The sequence below is a fragment of the Zootoca vivipara genome, chromosome 3, assembly GCF_965207765.1.
Source record: "Zootoca vivipara chromosome 3, rZooViv2.hap1.1, whole genome shotgun sequence".
Taxonomy (NCBI): domain Eukaryota; kingdom Metazoa; phylum Chordata; class Lepidosauria; order Squamata; family Lacertidae; genus Zootoca; species Zootoca vivipara.
The window spans coordinates 25,541,534-25,561,052 of NC_142586.1; the positions used below are offsets into that span (position 1 = coordinate 25,541,534).

Sequence of the window (19,519 nt, forward strand, 5' to 3'; positions counted from 1 at the left end):
AATGTTGGGACACACTGCTTTAGTCCCATTTAAAACAGTGGGGCTAATTTAAGTCCCAATGAGACTGAAGTTTGACTGTCTGGATCCAACCCACAGTATGAACTTTTGGGAAGGGGCATCTATACCACTCAGGAGCAGTGTGCAATTGGCTCCTTTGTGTGTAATTTAGAAAATTTAAGTACTGTGCGGAACTACAGGCTAAGAATTTTATGAGTTACCTTGTGCCCAGATGTAATGGGAGATCGGGGAACAAGCTACTCAGAAACAGGAGATATCAAATCACATTACTCCTTACACAGCTAAACTTTAGGTGTTAGCTTCTTGAGGGAACATTAGGATACTACTAGCTATTAAAATTTGGTTTGAGAAAATCTGGTTCTTGTTTATCCTGGACAAAATTCTGTGATCAGATGCATTCTAATGGCTTCCTGGTCAACTGTTAGCCTTTCGTTACCTTTGCCAAAAGTGAAGGAGTTATTGTCATTATTATTTATTGAATTTATATACTGCCCTATACCCGCAGGTCTCAGGATAAAATCAGAATATAAAACCACAAAGCACACAATCAAAATAAAAACAACAGCCCAATAACCCTCCCCCTCAACCCATTTTAAAAGCGCATAGGACGTCAATCAAATCAACCAAAGGCCTGGTTAAAGAGGAACACATTTTTGCCTGATGCCTAAAGGTGTATAATGAAGGCACCAGGCGAACTTCCCTGGGGAGAGCATTCCACAGATGGGGAGCCACTGCAGAAAAGGCCCGTTCTAATGTTGCCACCCTCCAGACCTCTCGAGGAGGCACAAAAAGGCAACCGTAAATGGTTATGGTTGCACAACAGTAAATGGTTAAACATAAACTTCAAATTGGGTGCTATATCCCGGCTATGTTATCTTGCTTCCTAATTTTTTTCTTCAGTTCTGTTTCTTAAGCTTCTCCTTAGAGTATTCATCTTATTTTTGCTCTTAAATTTTAGTGAATTGAAATATGCATTAAAATCGCAAAAATCCGCTGGTTGACATTTTGAGGCTTTCTTTCAATTTACAGCACCAAGCCATTTGAAATAGGACCATTCCTCTTTGTGGAAATGCAATAACAAACATCTATTAGTGACTACTAATAGTCATGTTGGCAACTACACAGAGTTCTTCTTAGGCTCTCATGTTGTCTGCCCTGGATGAGTAGTCTGGTTTATTTTATATGCACACGCATAACCACCTAGACAACAGGTGCACAGCCAAAGTTTTGCAAGAGAAATGACAATTTTAATCCATGTAAGATACATTACTTCTCCTGTAGGACAGTGACAAATTCAGCTGATTAAAACACAAGAAGTGGGAGAGTAAACTGGCCCATTTAAGTGAAAGCTAGAGACCCCTCGGCTCTACCCACTACAAGTCAAAGTTTTGGATTACTTTCCTACCTAGAGTTTGCTTGAAGAGACATGAATCTTCTTCATTTGCAATTGTTCAGGTATCAGCCACTCCAAATGACCATTGGTAATATAGGCCAAAACTAAAAGTTTACATCTAAACAATATTCCTTATGATCTTTTGCTGAAGCCAAAACCCAGCCCAGCGGGCTACGCATAAATATTCCTGTTTCCCCAACTTCTCTTTTTAAAACAGTGAGCTGCTGCACCTCTCTTTGCTGCCACATGAGTGTGCCAAAAAAAAGGAAGGAAGGAAGGAAGGAAAAACGAAGTGGAGCGGTGTGAATTACTTTGTAAGCCACAGAAGAGCAGCAGTGTGGCACGAAAGGACTTGCACATCCACCATTCCGTGCTGCCCCCCAGGGCAGAATTATATCTCTAATTATCAGAGGAATCAGCTCTCAGGACATCATTTTACATTTTTATGGACTATGACTCATTGGGCAGATCGACTCTACAAAAACGCATTAGTGTTATAATGGCTTAATTGTCATAGCCTCCCTGCAAAGAATTGTAACTGAAGTTTGGTGAGAGTTGGGAATTAGGATGATGCCAAATTGTACGTGTGTGTGTGTGTGTGTGTGTGTGTGTGTAATTCATGATCACCACCTCTTTACCTTTTTGGTGTACCACTTTGCAACTTTTCAGAGCTTCTGTCTTCCCTAACCCACAGTTCCAGCTCCGTATTTTTTTATTAAATGGGCTAGCAAAGCAGAAATCATGTAGGCAGCATAATGAGTTTGCTAAATTAAGTAACCCATCAGGTTTGGCCCTGTGATATTGTCACAAAGCCAAGTCAGAGAAAGAGCAGGAAGTAGTGCCCTCCCTCTTACCTTGCAGTCCCCTGAAAGACTGGGGAAAACGAGAGGGAGGGCAACAAATCCCCTGATTTGCCTCTGGTTCTACTGAGATTTCTGCTACAAATCCCTGGTGCTCTTCAGCAAACTATAATTGACAGGATTTTTGGCTAACCCACGACAATGTGGCATCTCCCCCTATAATCCAATATGCTTCTCACTCTTTGAGGAAAATGAAGTTGTTAACACTCCTACTCAACACTTACAGGTAAAACTCGGAAAATTAGAATATTGTCGAAAAGTGCATTTATTTCAGTAATGCGACTTTTTATTTTTCATTTTTCTTTTAATTTTTACAAATGCTTTCTTTTGAAAATTCCACAGTAATAAATAGTTACAATAATACAAAAATAAACATCGCTATTACATTTCATGAATTACATTCCATTTATAATTGACCTGCCTAACGACAAATAATTACAATTACAGCAAATAAAGGCTTGACATATCTTGCTTTGCATGTCATGCATCTATCTCATATATTGGTTTCACCTTTTAAGTTGCATTACTGAAATAAATGCACTTTTTGACGATACTCTAATTTTCCGAGTTTCACCTGCATCTGCTGGGAAGTTTGGGGTCAACCCCTTATATGCCAAAGCAGCCTGGCACTACTACATTCGCAACCAATTATGGTAAACGACACTGTTTTTTAACCAGGTGCAGAACAGCTTTGAGAACCTCTTCTCTAGAGGGACTGGCGTCAACTGGTTGACACGTCGGATTCTCCATCCTTCTGTAAGATTCTTCAACTCTATCAGAAAAGAGTAAGCAAGATTTCAAATTTAACCCACACCTAGAAGTCAGTCACAATGTTTCCATTGCAATGCTACTCAGTTCGGTCCTTAGGAACTTACTCCCCAAACAATGTATTTAGGATTGACTCCTGTAACAGATTTCAGCTATCCACTGATATGTTTATATAGTACTATCCTCCCAGGGTGGTGGCACAGTCGGAGCCATGTAAGTGCACCAGCGGGGATGCCTGATTGGCTCTGCCACTGTGTTTCTTCAGCTCCAACCTCACTAACCCCACTGTGCCACTCTCACACCATCCCAGTAACCAGCAACAGTGTTAATGTCAAATGGGTGGCTCCATGGCGCCACCCCACCTGTGTTTACCCAACATGAATCACACCAAGCTGAACAGGCCTTTCACACTAGAAAGTTTGTTTGGGGATTGTAGCCTTAATTGAGCTGTTTTAGATGCATCTCTCCCACTTTCCAACTGGAGTCAAAGGACTTCACGACACATCTGAAGTACAGCCACAATTAAAACATCAAAAGAAATGGATTCCTAAGGAGAACTAAGGGACGGTGTGGCAGGGTGGAGAGAGGAGGGTGAAAAACAGCTCATAAAATGGGCAGGGGGTGTAATTGTCAGGTTGGTGGAGGGGTCAAGTGATCTGGTTCAAGAGCAAATGGGTAGCAGGATCTTTACCTGCCTGCCTCCTTCTCCAGGCTACCTCGCCTGGAGCAGATGGCCTTATCCAAGTCTTTAAACATGCCACATGGTGTAAGCCATGGGTAAGCAAACTAAGGCCCATGGGCCGGATCCATCCCAATCACCTTCTAAATCCAGCCCGCGGACAGTCCGGGAATCAGCATGTTTTTACATGAGTAGAATGTGTCCTTTTATTTAAAATGAATCTCCAGGTTATTTGTGGGGCATAAGAATTTGTTCATCTCCCCCCCGCAATATTGTCCAGCCCCCCCCCCGCAAGGTCTGAGGGACAGTGGACCGGCCCCCTGCTGAAAAAGCTTGCTGGCCCCTGGTGTAAGCCATGAAGTGGGAACTTATGACCCTCCAGATGTTGTTGGACTACAACTCCCATCATCCCTGAATATTTGCCGCACTGGCTGGGGCTGATGGGAATTGCAGCCCAACAACTTCTGGAGAGCCACAGTTAAAACAACTCTCTTTAAAAAAATGTACAGCTCAATTCTTCCCTTCTTCCTTCTCTGTACAGGGTGTGGGTCCCCTCTGACAGCTATGCTTTCTCTATACAGGCATTCCTCCTCAACCAACACCTAAGCCTTCTTCAGCCATCTTGGTTCCCATGGCAACATATCATCAGGCTGTTGACCTAAGAAAGCAATATGCCGGGATAGAGCTGACCGACTGGTTTGTCCATTTCAGCAGTACCTTACAAACATAGAATCAAGAGTTGAAAGGGGCCCTTGAGTTCATTCACTCCAATTCTCTGCCCACGCTTGCAACAATATTATGGGTAGCAATACATACTTTTGACGGAAAAAAGTATTAGCTTCTAGCTCAGTCTCCTCCTCTGTTTTCTCCATCCCTCGTCCCTGCAGTCTCCGGATTCTTTCCTCAGGACTAACAGTTAGCAGTAGAACAACATCTGGTTTTAGGAGGTCTTCGGGCCAGTGGTATACTTCGTGATGCAGCGGAGGGAGATTTTGCACTTTCCCGCTTATTTCGGTGGCAACTGCATACGCGGCAGTGCTATGCCAATACCTATCAAATTATGGGTGTGAGCGAAACTCGAGGCATTTGAAATTCAGGTTTCAAGAAAATTCAACACTAGGTGTATAGAATGAGCTGTGCACATAGGCGACTCTGCATCTAACAAAAATCCGTTTTGTGGCCTCCATGCTCATTTTGGACCACATCTCTTCTCAAGAGGCATTTAAAGCAGTCTATACGAAGGGCCAGCCTCACAAGAACCATGTGTGAGGTAGGTTAGTTTAAGGGATGGTGACATTGGTCACATCTATGCCATGCACATTTAAAATACGTCTATACAGTGGTACCTCTACTTATGAATTTAATGCGTTCCAAATGCACATTCGTAAGTCAAAAAAAAAATGTAAGTCAAATCCCATAGGAATGCTTTGGGAGAAAAAAATCCTAAGTCAAAGCAACCCTATCTAAAAATTCGTAAGTAGAAAAAATCCTATCTAAACCGCATCCAAGATGGCGGACGGAGCTCTGTTTGTAAGTAGAAACATTCGTAAGTAGAGTTATTCGTAAGTAGAGGTACCACTGTACCACTTTTACAGTCATGGCTTCCTCCAGAGAATCCTGGAAAGGGTAGCTGCTGTTGGAGAAACACATGTTCCATCTTCCTTGAGTGCAAGCAACAAGTTCTCTGGATTCAGGCCTGTTAACTTCGGGTAAGAGTGAGATCCAGCCAATCAAAACAAGGGGTGATTGACTGGTTACATTATACATGCTTCTGCTTTCTAAGATTCTAAAGCAGAACAATGGCAATTAGGGCAAAAGCAATGCCAATGGTGGGCCCATACAGGAAACAGGTAATGTAATTATATACAGACAGAAAAGGGGCTCCCAAGTTCTTTTTGATAATGTGCAATGAAGGGGATATTTCGTTTTTACCAACCTGTCTATGATCACTGGTGACTTAGATGATGCTTTCGCTATTTCGGAAGCAAGGATGTAGTTGGTCAGAGCATAAAATGCCCTCCGTATGAGCGTTGGTTCATCATCAAATATCTTTCTCCACTGGCTGACGCTAGGCGGAGGAGACTTCAAGAGAGCAGCATTTAGTGAATCCTTCACAGCTTGAGTCAATGTTGTTTTGCCTATACAAGGAACAGCATGTCCTTTATTCATGGCACTTGGAGTTCCTCTAAGAAGTTCAACAGAAACAAAAGCATCCTCTGAAAGCCTCTTGAATTTTGTAGCAGCTGCATAAGTACTTAAAAAATGCATAATGTTCAGCCAAAAATTGCAGGATGCAATGTATTATTATCATCATCATCATCATCATCATCATTTGATTGATTAAATTTGTATACCACCCTTCTTCCAAAGATTCCAGGGTGGTTTACAACAGAGAAATACAAAATGAGAAGACAAAATACATAACATAACAAATCCAACCAATAAGTCCCCTCCCACAGACACATTTAAAAAGCCACAGAATGCCTGGTTGGAGAGAAACGTTTTTGCCTGGTGCCTAAGAATATGTAAAGAAGAAGCCAGGTGAGCTTCCCTGGGTAAAGCATTCTACAGATGGTAAAGGGACACAGGTGGCGCTGTGGTCTAAACCACTGAGCCTCGTGGGCTTGCCGATCAAAAGGTCAGCGGTTCGAATCCCTGCGACGGGGTGAGCTCCCGTTGCTCGGTCCCAGCTCCTGCGAACCTAGCAGTTTGAAAGCGCGCCAGTGCAAATATATAAATAGGTGCCGCTGTGACGGGAAGGTAAATGGCATTTCCGTGCGCTCTGGTTTCTGTCACGGTGCTCCATTGTGCCAGAAGTGGTTTGTCATACTGGCCACATGACCCGTTTGTCTGTGGACAAACACCGGCTCCCTTGGCCTGAAAGCGAGATGAGCACCACAACCCTACAGTCACTTTTGACTGGACTTAACCATCCAGGGGTCCCTGACCTTTACCTTTTTACCTCTACAGATGGGGAACTACCGCAGAAAAGGCCCGTTCTTGTCTTGCCACTGTCCAGACTTCTCATGGGAGAGGGACATAATGAAAATGTGCCTGAGGAATTTAACGGCCTGTTTGTCCCTCCTTCCTGACACTTCTTTTGGCGAGAGGAAGACACCAGTTGTCTCCCACCCTACTGTGATTCCCTTCCTTCACCCTCAAGACATGTTTTGTGGCCTGTGCTCTTGCTGCTCTTCTCCCACCCCTGACAGGTTAGGGTCATCCTGAACTGTCAGTGTGTGAATAGGATTGCAGGATTAGCATCATCACCAGAGAGACCCAACCTTCTTGGAGCAGCCCTATTAAGGGGGAGCCCCAAGAACCGTCCAATGAAGACCAAATGTGCTCAGTGGCCACTGAAAGTTGACTATTGGGGATGGACAGAAACTTGGGTGGAGCGGCTAAAGCCCTGAAACACTTCTCACTGCAACATCCTGTTGCAGAGCTCACAGGTTTATTCACGCCTTTTGAGTTTTGCCTTAAACTCTTACCTGTTGCGTCCAGACCCTCGATAACTATCACTGGGAAATCACCCTTCTTTGGATGCTGAGGGCACTGATCCACCAGATCAAGGACTGCTTTGGCCTCAGGAATGAGAGAAGTGCACTGTAAGGAAAGCATGTATTTACTAAAGAAAAAGTTGCTTATCAGTAACTCGGGGGCTGAAGCCTCAGCAATGTCTATGGGGGAACATTTAAAGGGCTGTCACAAAAGCCTTGCGAGAACTCTGAAAGGTAGCATTTGTTTCCTGGGGTTCTTTGAAAAGCCCCAATGGCAGTCTGCCCAGTCCCCTTGCTGGGAGGCCAAGATATGTTTGAATTCCCTGAAAAGGGGCCAGTGCAGAGAGAGATTCATTTGGGCATTCAAGGAAACAGAGAGGGAAGAAAAAATGCTACTATAGTAGCTTCTGGATAGCTCTGTTAGCAAAGCATGAGACTCTTAATAATCTCAGGGTTGTGGGTTCAAGCCCCATGTTGGGCCAAAGTATTCCTCCATTGCAGGGGGTTGGACTAGATGGCCCTCGGGGTGCCTTCCAACTCTTTGATTCTATACTTTTCCAGCAGGTGAAGACCTTGTTCCAACAGGCATTTTGGACCTGACTGCTTTTAACGAGGGAGGTGGTGCCATGCTGCTTTTGTTGTGATTGTGATAGATAGAGAAAGAGAGGGGGATTCAATTCTATGAATTCAATTGTGTGTGTGTTTTTTAAAAAAACTGATTGATTTCTTTCTATGCTTTTCAGCTGTTTTTAGCTGTATGCTGACTTGTGCCCCTCTTGGGGGGGGGGGGAGATACTGTAAACAAATGCACAACAGTGATGGGTGTTTTCAGGGGGTACTCAAAGGTACGCAGTACAGGCACCTCTTTTTGTTGTTGTTAAAAAGTGTGGCATTTATTGTAGCAACGTGATGGTTTGTGCCGGCACCTGAAGGCTGCCCATTCTGTAAATCCTGGGAGTTATTTCATTCGCCTGAGCAACAGATGCACATGAGAAGCAACACTCACCTCCTCCAGGACCATCCGGGCAGCTCCCCGAGAGCGGAACACGGCGTCGTCCAGGAGGTGCGCGACGGCGGGATGCAGCGCCGGCTCCTCCTCGGCGACCACGCGCGCCCTGCGCACCAGCTGCCTGCCCTGCGCCGCCCCGTCAAGGCGCCACAGTGCGCAGCGCACCTCGCCGCCTTCCGCCACCTCGTATACCGCGAGGTGGACCGGTGCCGGCAGCAGGTGGCGAAGCAGCTCTTCGACGGAGCGCTCGGTCTCGGGAGCCCGCCGCTCGTCCCGCACAAGGAAGCCTCTCTCGAGCGCAGCCTCGCGGCGGGGGCTGTAGGAGAGGAGCGCCAGCGCTGCGCTCCCGGCCCCGAAGGGCTGCTCCTGGCTCAGCCTCCGCTGCAGAAGCCGGTGCAGCCGGGCAGCCCGGACTCGCTCCCGGGGGCTCCCCGCCGCCGGGAGGCAGAAGGAGTAGCATCTCCCCGGACGGGGCGGGAAGGACCGAGGAGGCGCACGGTTGTTGTTGTTGTCGTCGTCGTCGCTAAGGGAGAAATGGACCAGCTCCGAGCCCGCGAGTTCCACCACGAAGCGGCGATCGGGAGGCGTCGCCATGGCGGAGTGGCGTCTGAGCGGCACCAGCAGAGCGAGGGCGCCCCGTCGCAGCATCGCTTCGCCACAGAGAATCGAAACTTACCGAGCGGGGCGCGCAACAGGCAGGGGAGCGAAAGTGATCGAGGAGGAGTGGGGGCGGTTTCCGCCAGGCGGCGCATGCGCTCTCTCTATAGTGCCTTTGCTCGGGGGGGACGAGTTGCTTTCTATTTCTTTTCATTGGGCTTCTTTCAAAAAGCAGGTTCGCTTCATCATCAGCCGCTCTTGCAGAGGGAGAAACGAACCTGAACTTTGGCAGGGAGCGTTTTGCATGTCACGATTGGGCGGGAGCTGAGGAAAGGGGGCGGGTGTGCCCAGGCAGCACTGATTTGCCAAGCGGAGCAAGAATCAGATTCAGAAAACGGAATGGAAACTGACGCAAAGGGAAAGTGAAGCCGACCCTTCCCCTGGGCATTCTCAATTGCTGGGGCGACACAGCCATAATAATAATGATGAAGGCGCTTTCGCAGATACATTTTGGAATAAGCTTTCATCAGCTCACATTCGCGGGTAGGCTATAAGGAAAACGGAAGCGAGGACCCCACAAAGACCCCCAAATTCTAGGAGGGAAGCCTGAGACGTTTCTAATACAAAGCTCAAAAGTGGAACGGAGCGGCCGTTCCCTGCGTTGGTTATTGATGTTTACACGAACTTCCTAATATCATGACTTGATCGAAGTTGTTGTTTTTCAAGTGTGTAATTGGTGACAAAATATGGAATTGGTGTGGGGATTAATGTGCGCTTGGTAAGAGGATACTGTAATACGCAGTTTTAAAAATGGGGGCGGGTGGTTTGAGCATTCAAATGACAGGCAGTATCAGCAGGGGCACAAACTATTTGAGGGTGGAATGTGCTCCATTTCTATACTGTACTTCCAAATCATAATAAACACCAGCTTCACTTTCGCAGTCGGGACAGGTAACATTCCGCATGAAAAGTTAGGGCCCTCCCTCTACCTTTTGCACAGAAGTAGAGTCATGAATGAATCACGGCTGTATACTAGCTAAGAACTAAAGAACTAGGTGTGTTCTCTCTCTCTCTCTCTCTCCCCCCCCCTCTCTCTCTCTGTGTGTGTCTAGTTACAGGTAGGTCTGCCGTAGTCGAAACAAAATAATAAAAAATCCTTCCAGTAGCACCTTAGAGACCAACTTAGTTGCGCTCTCTCTCTCTCTCTCTCTCTCTCTCTCTCTCTCTCTCTCTCTCTCTCTCTCTCTCTCTCTCTCTCTCTCTTTGTGTGTGTGTGTGTGTGTGTGTGTGTGTGTTGTGTGTGCGGGGGGCTGCTAGTGGGTGCGCCTTTGCATAGGCAGCCGAGCGAGTACTCGCGCCCTTGGCAACCCCGGGCCAATTTTAGTTTCTCGGGAAATGGAAACCGAAACTCTCCTCCTCCTCGCGGCCCCGCCGTCCCGTTATCTGCTCGCTAAAAAGCCGCCGGCTCGCTCTCCGCCGCGCACTGAAGCCTCGGAGAGGAGCGCTTGTCCGTAACGATGATGATGATGCTCTCTCCTCCCCGCCACCTGCTCAGCCTCCTGCTCCGCGCTCTGGCCGCGCTCTGGAGCAGCCTGGCGCCCCTCTGGCACTGGGGGGCTCCCGGACGCCGCCAATGCCGCCTGCCCGCCCCGGAGAAAGGGCGCCCCTCCGGGACGCCGGTGCCGCTCAGCGTCAACTACCACTTCACCCGGCAGTGCAACTACAAGTGCGGCTTCTGCTTCCACACAGCCAAGACCTCCTTCGTGTTGCCCCTGCAGGAAGCCAAGAGAGGGCTCAGCTTGCTCAAGCAGGCAGGTGAGTGAGTGGCCCGAGGCTGTCTGGCTAGCTAATAGGGCTGCCAACTGGAATAATATAAGAAGTAAGTAAGCCAAGTCATAATCGATTACAAGATGCTGGGTGCGCACACTATTTGAATAGCAATGCCCATCAACTTTAGACGGGGTGGGTGGGTGAGCAGACATCTCAAATATTTTATGGGGGACTGGAAGGGACCTTGGCCCCTAGGAGTTGGCTCCTATACTGGCTAGATAGCTGGTGCTTTTCCTCCAGGAGGGAGTCGTGCCGTTTGTTGTTTAGGCAGACGGTAGTTCAACCATGCAAAGCGGCAGCAGTGGTGGGACCTCTTGATGTTTGCCTCCCTGGCAAGTTCAAGTGAATTTATCCCAGTGTGAATATGTATAAGATTGCAACCTAGATTAATTGTGCACAGTCTTTCGTTTGTAATAATTAAGACAATACAATTGCATTCCAAGACTCCAACCTTTTTTTTTGTGTATAAAATTTTATTAAGCTTTCTGTTTTTCAATTTAAAATTGTACTCATTTTACCTTTACATTTACCTTAAGATAACAGTGACTTCTTTTCTTCTCTTTCCGTGGTTCATTTTACATATCACAAATCCCTGCATATTTTACAAAAACTGTACCATTCAGTATTCAATTATTGCATCCATCAAAACATGTTTACACTGTTGAATGTATCTTAATCCTGCCAACGTTTTTTAGCTGTACACATTTATTTTCCATATATTCAATAAACGTTTTCCAATCTTGTTTAAACACGCGTTCTTCTTGTTCTCTTATTCTATATGTTAAGTCTGTGAGTTGCGCATATGCACGACTCCGGCCTCTTCTTAACCTGCAGGGGCCCCGCACTTTCCTGTGAGCCCTTGTGACAATACACACACACACTCTGCATGTGCAATTGTTAGAATATACTTTTGACTTTCTCTCTCCCCGCCCTCCTTATTCTGCATCCTAGGCATGGAGAAAATAAACTTTTCAGGAGGGGAGCCATTTCTGCACGAGAGAGGAGAATTTGTTGGGAAGCTGGTCCAGTTCTGCAAGGAAGACCTTCAGCTGCCAAGCGTTAGCATTGTGAGCAACGGCAGTATGATTAAGGAAAGATGGTTCAGATGCTATGGTAAGAGAGAGCTCTGCAGGAGAATCTTAGAGTTGGAAGGGACCATTAGGGTATCTAGACCAACCCCCCCTGCTGGGCAGGAATCTTTCTCCTAACGTAGGGCTCGAACCCACAACCCTGTACCTACTGAGCTATCCGGCCATTCCGGTATGGATGCTTTACTTGAAGCCTCATGAGGAAACAAGTAAAATAAATAATCTCCCATTTACCACAAAATGATAAACACTAATACTAATAGGGACCTTGTTCTCTGAATGTAAATGGAGCCAATGGAAACAGTCTATCCACGCACAACAGGGCAATGACCTATCCCCCTACAACAGCTTATGAATCAGTATGGCTAACCTGACCCAACAACCTACCCCCACCTCCACCCCCTGGAAATATTTTTTCCAGTGATCATATTTTTTATGATTGTAAGATTGCAATACTGTATGGTGGTACCTCCGGTGACTGACGGGATCCTTTCTGGAGCTCCAGTTGGATCCCGAGGTTTCCACAACCGGAGGGACGGCTTCTGCACAACCCGAAGTTTACGTTACCCGTAAGCCAAGGTGCTACTGTATGTATATACACTGATGGAGATTGGATCTGTAAACGGGTGTTTTATGCTAGCTACTCCATCTGCTTTTGCTCAATAGCATTTGATGCTGAATACACGACTACTCCCATAAGTTGAATTTTCAGTGCAGCCTTTCCGTGCACGTTTTGGTTTTTTTGTGTGCATTTTGGTAGTCAAGACATTAATTGGTAGTTGTTGGAAGAATGAGCTCATTCATTGAATAGGATATGAGTCATTGGCCCATAGTGTGGATCAAGACATTTTGCTACTTGAGGCAGACCCCAAAGTAGCCCCAGGAAACAAGGGGTGAGGGAAAGCTCTACATCATGAACAAGGAGGGAAGAAAGATCAATACCAGGAACTGCTACCCTGGTGGATCCTGCTGCCTGAGGCAGTCACCTCACCTTGCCTCATGGGTGGGCCAGCCCTGAAGAAAGATCTACATTGGGATCTGCTGCCCCTGGGGCTCTGGCTACCTGGGGCTCTTGCCTCACCTTGCCTCATGGTGTTCATGGGTGAACGTTGTCTCTTTCAGGGAAATACTTAGACATACTTGCAGTGTCTTGTGATAGCTTCTGCGAGGAAGTCAATGTTTTGATTGGCCGTGGGCAAGGGAGGAAAAGCCATGTTGAGAACCTCCAAAAACTGAAGAAGTGGTGTCAAGATTATGGTGTGGCTTTCAAAATAAACTCCGTGATTAACAGATTCAACATGGAAGAGGATATGAATGAGCACATTAAAGCTCTGGATCCTGTCCGTTGGAAGGTAAGAACCTCTTCTTTTCAGCAAAATGCTTTCATTTCATTATAAGATTTCTTACTTGCCCTTCACTATAAGGTCCCAGGGCACATTAGAACATAATGGCTGTGTTTTATCTCCACTGTTTGAGGCAGCATATCCCTAAATACCAGCTGCTGTGAATCCTGCAGAAGCAAAAATAATACATGGTATATACAGACCAAAAGTAAAGTAGGAAGAAAGGATAATGTGCTCAGTGGCAGGTTTATATCTCCCTGTCTCTGAGCACCGACCTTGAGTTCTCGCATGACTCAAAGGAGAAAAACACCAGCTGCGGTCATGTTAGCCTAGAAAGTGCAAGAATGTGCTCAAATGTTCTAGTCTAGTGAATCCAGGAAGATTCTGCACCTATAAAACTCCATCCCAGACAGGATTGCTCCAATGCACTCAGGTTCTGCTTACAAGCTTCCTATAAGCATCTGGTTGACGACTGAGAGCAGAGTTCTGGGCTAAATGAAAGTTTGACCTGACCCAGTCTTCTTTTTCTAGAAAAATAGCACTGGTTGTGCGGCTCCTCCCAGTTCTGGGCCAGGAGCTTCCATTGAGAAAGCAGACTCATTGCTTCAGAATTTACGCCCGACACAGTGGTGATGATGAGGCTGGACATGCAATTGCACAGCCTCTTTCACCACATTCATCCTCTTCACACGAATAATCCCTGAAGAGACTAGTGATTCTCTATTGCTGCTCTAGGAGGATAATGGACCTACTGGCTGGTGGGACAAAATGCTGTGGGTGCATTTTCTCATAGTTGACAGCAAGTGAGCCTCCAGTCACTATCATATTGTTTAAAGGTAAAGGTAAAGGGACCCCTGACCATTAGGTCCAGTCGTGGCCAACTCTGGGGTTGCAGCGCTCACCTCGCGTTATTGGCCGAGGGAGCCGGCGTATAGCTTCCAGGTCATGTGGCCAGCATGACAAAGCCACTTCTGGCGAACCAGAGCAGCACATGGAAACGCCGTTTACCTTCCCACCAGAGTGGTACCTATTTATCTACTTGCACTTTGACATGCTTTCGAATTGCTAGGTTGGCAGGAGCAGGGACCGAGCAACAGGAGCTCACCCCGCCGCGGGGATTCGAACCACCGACCTCCTGAACAGCAAGCCCTAGGCTCTGTGGTTTAACCCACAGCACCACCCGCGTCCCATATAGTTTACCCGCGGTCTATTACTGTGTAAAAAGAAACTACCGAGAGTCTCTCCATCAGATCATTGTTTTGCCATGGTGGTTGTGTGACTGACAAGCAGCCTCTCTTAATCATACACTTGGATGTCTCACAGGTATTTCAGTGCCTGCTCATCGAAGGAGAAAACACAGGGGAAGAGGCTCTGAGAGAAGCGGAGAGATTTGTCATCAGCGACGAAGATTTTGAACGATTCCTGCATCGTCATAAAGATGTCTCGTGCTTAGTGCCCGAATCTAATGAAAAGGTAAAGTTCTTTTAATGCGGACTATTCATCAACTCTGAGAAAAGACCTTTTTATCTTGAAAACTAGAAATGCTGTTTGGTTTTGTATTTTGAAAGGAGCTTGCTAGCAGAAAAACGCAGGCACAAGGTTTCTTGCTTTCCCTGGTTGGAAATGGGGGCCACGTTGGCTAGAATTCTTGTAAGCTTGCAGCGCTGTATGATAAGCACTCCAGATGGATAGGGCTTGGACTGATAGGTCTATCAGTGGAAAACATTAAGCCATAACATTATGCTGGCATTGCAGCAGTGTTAAAGCAGCTTCTGAAGCAGTGTTTCATCAGAGAGGGTAAAAGGTAAAGGAACCCTGGACGGTTAAGTCCAGTGGAATTCAACTATGGGGTGCAGTGCTCATCTCCGTTTTCAGGGAGCCAGCATTTGTCCGCAGCCAGCTTTTCCAGGCCATGTGGCCAGCATGACTAAACCGCTTCTGGTGCATGGAGCCCTGTGATGAGTGCCAGAGCACACGGAAACACCATTTAACTTCCTGCTGCAGCGGTACCTATTTATCTACTTGCGCCGGTGTGCTTTCGAACTGCTAGGTTGGCAGAGGGGGTAGCTTTGTTGGTTTACTCACTTCCTAAACATTAGCTCATTTGTTTCAAAATAGTTAAGAAGACAAAATTGTGGTAGTAATAGAGCTGTTGCTGATGAATGCTCTCACCAGGGCCATGTGCTGTATTATTTTATTATATTATTGTGAGGTGTAAGAGAATAAACTGGGATTGGGTATAGAATTCGGCATTCTGTAAATCTTAGGGGGTTCACCCCCTCACTTAATGTTTGAAGATAGACCATCCCCTTTATCTGTTTCCTCTCTGTTGAATTTTAGATTGAAAGCACTTTAAGACAGAGAGCTGTCCTCTTATACCCAATGAAGTTGTTTTTGTCTTAAAGCATAGATCAGTTCTATGTAATTTATATACAGGTTTAAGTTAGTAGAAAACCAACAATCCTAAAACTATAACAATTTCTTAGGTAAAATATTCATTATTACTGTTAACCAATCTTCAAACCTACAGATATATTTTAATATTATTATTTTTTTCTCCACCCCCCTCCATTTTTCTCCATTTAACAGATGAGAGATTCATACTTAATTCTGGATGAATATGTAAGTTGTTTTCTTTTGTTGTTTTATTTACCCCACAACCACAACTTGAAATGTCCATTCAATCTATGGGGCACAATGCCAGCCTTTGCCCTACACTTACTTGGCTGGCCGAGTCTCACTTTTAAATCAGTGGGGATTGTTCTTTCACAGCCCCATATTTACCGGTCCCACATCTGATGTCACATATGGAATCTGTGGTGTGGTCTGGGGAAAACTGCCTCACAGGCCAAATTAGGAGACCCACCCCGCCACTGTTCAAGATTAACCACATTTTAGGGTTTGAACAGAACAGTAAACTGTGCTTAATCCAAAACAGAAGTGAAAGCTTTTGATCTTCTTGTGACCATTCTGGTGGAGAGGAGAGGTAGGCTTACTGAAGCTTATCCCTGTAATGTGTGAATGGCACCGATGTAAGCAAGTATTTACAATTCTAGTTTATATTTCATTATGAGAAAAGTAAAGGAAAAAAGAGGGAATGCTACATCCTGTGGAGGAACCTAAGGAAGTGCAGCGCCCCAGTGAAACAAAGCAAAACAATATTAGGATACTGCACAAATACCCACCATGTTTCCCCCCACACACTTGGATACCAGAAGTATTTATTTATTTATTTATTTATTTAATTTATATCCCATCATTTCTCTGTGGAGTTCAAGATGGCTTATATAGTTCCCCCGATCCTCATTTAATCCCCACAAGAACCCTATGAGGTAGGTTAGGCCAGTGTGGTATAGTGGTTAAGAGTGGTAGATTCATAATCTGGGGAACTGGGTTCGCGTCTCCGCTCCTCCACATGCAGCTGCTGGGTGACCTTGGGCTAGTCACACTTCTCTGAAGTCTCTCAGCCCCCCTCACCTTACAGAGTGTTTGTTGTGGGGGAGGAAGGGAAAGGAGAATGTTAGCCGCTTTGAGACTCCTTCGGGTAGTGATAAAGCGGAATATCAAATCCAAACTACTCTTCTTCTTCTTCTTCTTCTTCTTCTTCTTCTTCTTCTTCTTCTTCTTCTTCTTCTTCTTCTTCTTCTTCTTCTTGGCTTGGAGGGAGTGACTGGCCCAAGGTCACCCAGCGAGCTTCATGATTGAGTGGGGAATCAAACCCTGGGGTCTCCCAGCTCCTAGTCCAACATTCTAACCATTGCACCACCAGCTTTTAGATGGGCTTCGTGAACAGATGACTCTGCTTGGCTGTGCAGTTCTGGAATATAAATTGATTCAGCTTGAGCCTTCCTGTACAGTGGAACCTCAGTTTACGCCTACCTCTGTGTATGAACGCCTACGTTTATGAACGCCGCGGACCCGGAAGTGTTTACATCTGGGTTCCGCGGCGCTTGGATGTGCAGAAGCGCTCTATCAGCGCTTCGTGCATGCACAGAAGTGTGCCTTCGGCGAGCGAACACCTCCGCGAGCGAACGCTTCCGCGGAACGGATTGCGTTCGCAAACCGAGGCACCACCGTATTTTGATGGAATACAACACCTATACCTGAGAGGATGGGTAGATCCCCTGTCCCTGAACATTTCCTGGTGTGTGTCTAGTGGTTGAGATTTGTACTGTCAGCATCTTGAGGTTTTAATTCCTGACCACACAAATGTATCAATTCGTTGTTGTTGTTGTTAAATGTATCAATTCGTTGTTGTTGTTGTTGTTGTTGTTTACCCTACCTAGGAAACCTGCAGCCCAAACTGCTCAACCATAAATGCTTTCTGAAAGTGTGTTTTACATTTCTATTACCTGTTCTATTTCACCTGCACACTTGTAGTGCAAACAGGTCTCAAAGTGGTGTGCAAAAATACAGTGTGGCAGGCTAGGAAATGCATTTATTTAAAATGTTCCTGTGTGGATCTTCACTGCATACTTTACAAACATTTGGAGTTAGGCACCAGGGGTTGTCCCAACAACTTGAATCTCAAGTGATTGGGATGTGGGTATTTGTTGTGTGGGATCTGCTATACAGTATATGTTCTTAATTCTCCTCTCTGTCCGCCGCCCGCCCCCAGATGCGGTTTCTAAACTGTGCAAATGGCCGGAAAGAGCCTTCCCGATCTATCCTGGATGTAGGTGTAGAAGATGCAATAAAATTCAGTGGATTTGATGAAAATATGTTTTTCAAGCGAGGAGGAAAATACATCTGGAGCAAAGCAGATATGGCACTAGAATGGTGACCCAACCTGCCTATTTACACATGTGCACTGAAACCATGAACAGTATCCATTTCTTCCACCCTCGAGAGAGAACGATATGATTTTCTTTTTTAAAAAAGAAAATTTCCTGCATTTTAGCTTCTTTGGGTGTTTGGCAGGATTTTAATGACTGTGGACTGCTGCAAGCAAAATAGATGTACATTTCCCCACAAGTGGGAATTGGCTTTCAGTCACTGTATATTTAAATAATGGCTTGCACCAGCAACAAAAGCTGTGTATACATTGACTTGGATAAAACATCTCCCCAAAGACTCAAACCCAGAAGAAGATTTGAACTGCCACACCAAGTCTTCCTAAGCCTTTGGGTTTGTGGAGGACGACTACATATTAACCAGCAATACCTAACGTCGGTGAGGCTTAAATGTATAAAGAGGAAGGCCCATGGTGTCAAGGACACAAGCGCTCAGGTACTTTTTTACATGCACGCAGGCAGCTGTCATCAATAAGTTCAGATAAATGCTGTTAAGCAAATCGAAGATATAGCCGGGCATCAAGCAGAGACAGACATCACTGGAGCATTACTAAATTACCAAGAGTGAAAAGACTGTCTTCGGCGAAGACTTTAGCAATACGGTACATATGAAACTAAATGTGCTACCGCCAAAAAACGGGGAAACTCTCAAACGGACTAATGGCCCAACAGTGGCTAATGTGGCATTGGAACTCAACAGAACAAATAAAATGGCACAATCTTTTTAAATATATATATATATAGGTGTGATCGCCATTTATTTAATACACCAGCAACGATCCGTTAACTCTGGCTGGACACACAGAGCTTTATTATTTTGTAAAAGGAAACAAAAATTCATAGAATTGTAGAGTTGGAAAGGACCCTGGGGGGTCGTCTAGTTCAACCCCCTGCAAATTCAGGAATAGGCAGCTGTCCCATGCAGGGATCGAACCTGCCACGTTGGTGTCATCACTGCCATCCTGAGCTATCTGGTAACTTCCAGATTATAGCTCCAGCTATTGAGAACACAGAAGCTAGACTACTGATGGGGGCAGAGTGTGCTGGCAGTGTGTGACTACGCTGCTAGATCACCTGCACTGGCTGCCCAGGTTCAAGTCTCTCATATTAATATACAAAGCCTTTGAACTACTGTACTTGTGTTCAGGATACCTTAAGTGCTCCCTGAGTCCATTCATCCCAGCTCCATCACTGAGATCATGTGGAGGAGCAAGATTTGTCCCTTGTGTTTCAGAGATCCAAGTGGCGTCGGCTTGAAGTCGGGTGTTTAGTGATGCTAAATGTGTGGGATTTTTTTTTGGGGGGGGGGCTATAGAGTTGTTTTTATTTCTATTATGTATTTTGTGGTTTTATATCTTGATTTTATTCTGTGTACAGCCCTGAGACCCCCGGGTATAGGGCGGTATATAAATTCAATAAATAACAATAATAGATGCTATGGAAGTTTTATTAAGGTTAGGCAGGCACCTTGAAGATTATTTTGTCTTGTTTTGTTCTGTATATATTGTTGTACACCACCTTGATGTTTCTGATGTGACATATAAATACTTTTGTAAACTAATACAGGTGAATGGTCATAAAACTGGAAAAACCATTGCTTGTTTCTAGTGCTTATGTATTTTTTGTGTGTGTTTTTATATT

General features: G+C 45.6%; 2 protein-coding genes across 3 annotated transcripts; one reads left to right on the plus strand and one right to left on the minus strand.

The window, feature by feature from the left end:
• Positions 1 to 1,178: 1,178 nt before the first annotated feature.
• On the minus strand, positions 1,179 to 9,114 carry CMPK2 (cytidine/uridine monophosphate kinase 2). 2 transcript variants are annotated; one of them, XM_035110611.3, is made up of 5 exons: positions 8,225 to 9,114; positions 7,210 to 7,324; positions 5,655 to 5,856; positions 4,535 to 4,768; positions 1,179 to 3,043 (listed from the first exon to the last, which is right to left on the minus strand). In XM_035110611.3, the coding sequence occupies exons 1-5, from the start codon at positions 8,873 to 8,875 to the stop codon at positions 2,920 to 2,922; spliced, it is 1,326 nt and encodes a 441-aa protein (XP_034966502.3). In that variant the 5' UTR covers positions 8,876 to 9,114; the 3' UTR covers positions 1,179 to 2,919. The 2 variants fall into 2 exon arrangements, with proteins under 2 accessions (XP_034966502.3, XP_088521829.1); XM_088665703.1 differs by lacking the exon at positions 4,535 to 4,768 and having other exon boundaries at positions 8,225 to 9,088.
• A 1,084-nt stretch (positions 9,115 to 10,198) lies between these two features.
• On the plus strand, positions 10,199 to 19,474 carry RSAD2 (radical S-adenosyl methionine domain containing 2). The gene is made up of 6 exons (XM_088665704.1): positions 10,199 to 10,639; positions 11,606 to 11,767; positions 12,865 to 13,094; positions 14,409 to 14,558; positions 15,675 to 15,707; positions 17,704 to 19,474. Exons 1-6 carry the CDS (start codon positions 10,342 to 10,344, stop codon positions 17,866 to 17,868), a joined length of 1,038 nt encoding a protein of 345 aa, XP_088521830.1. The 5' UTR covers positions 10,199 to 10,341; the 3' UTR covers positions 17,869 to 19,474.
• Positions 19,475 to 19,519: the final 45 nt, after the last annotated feature.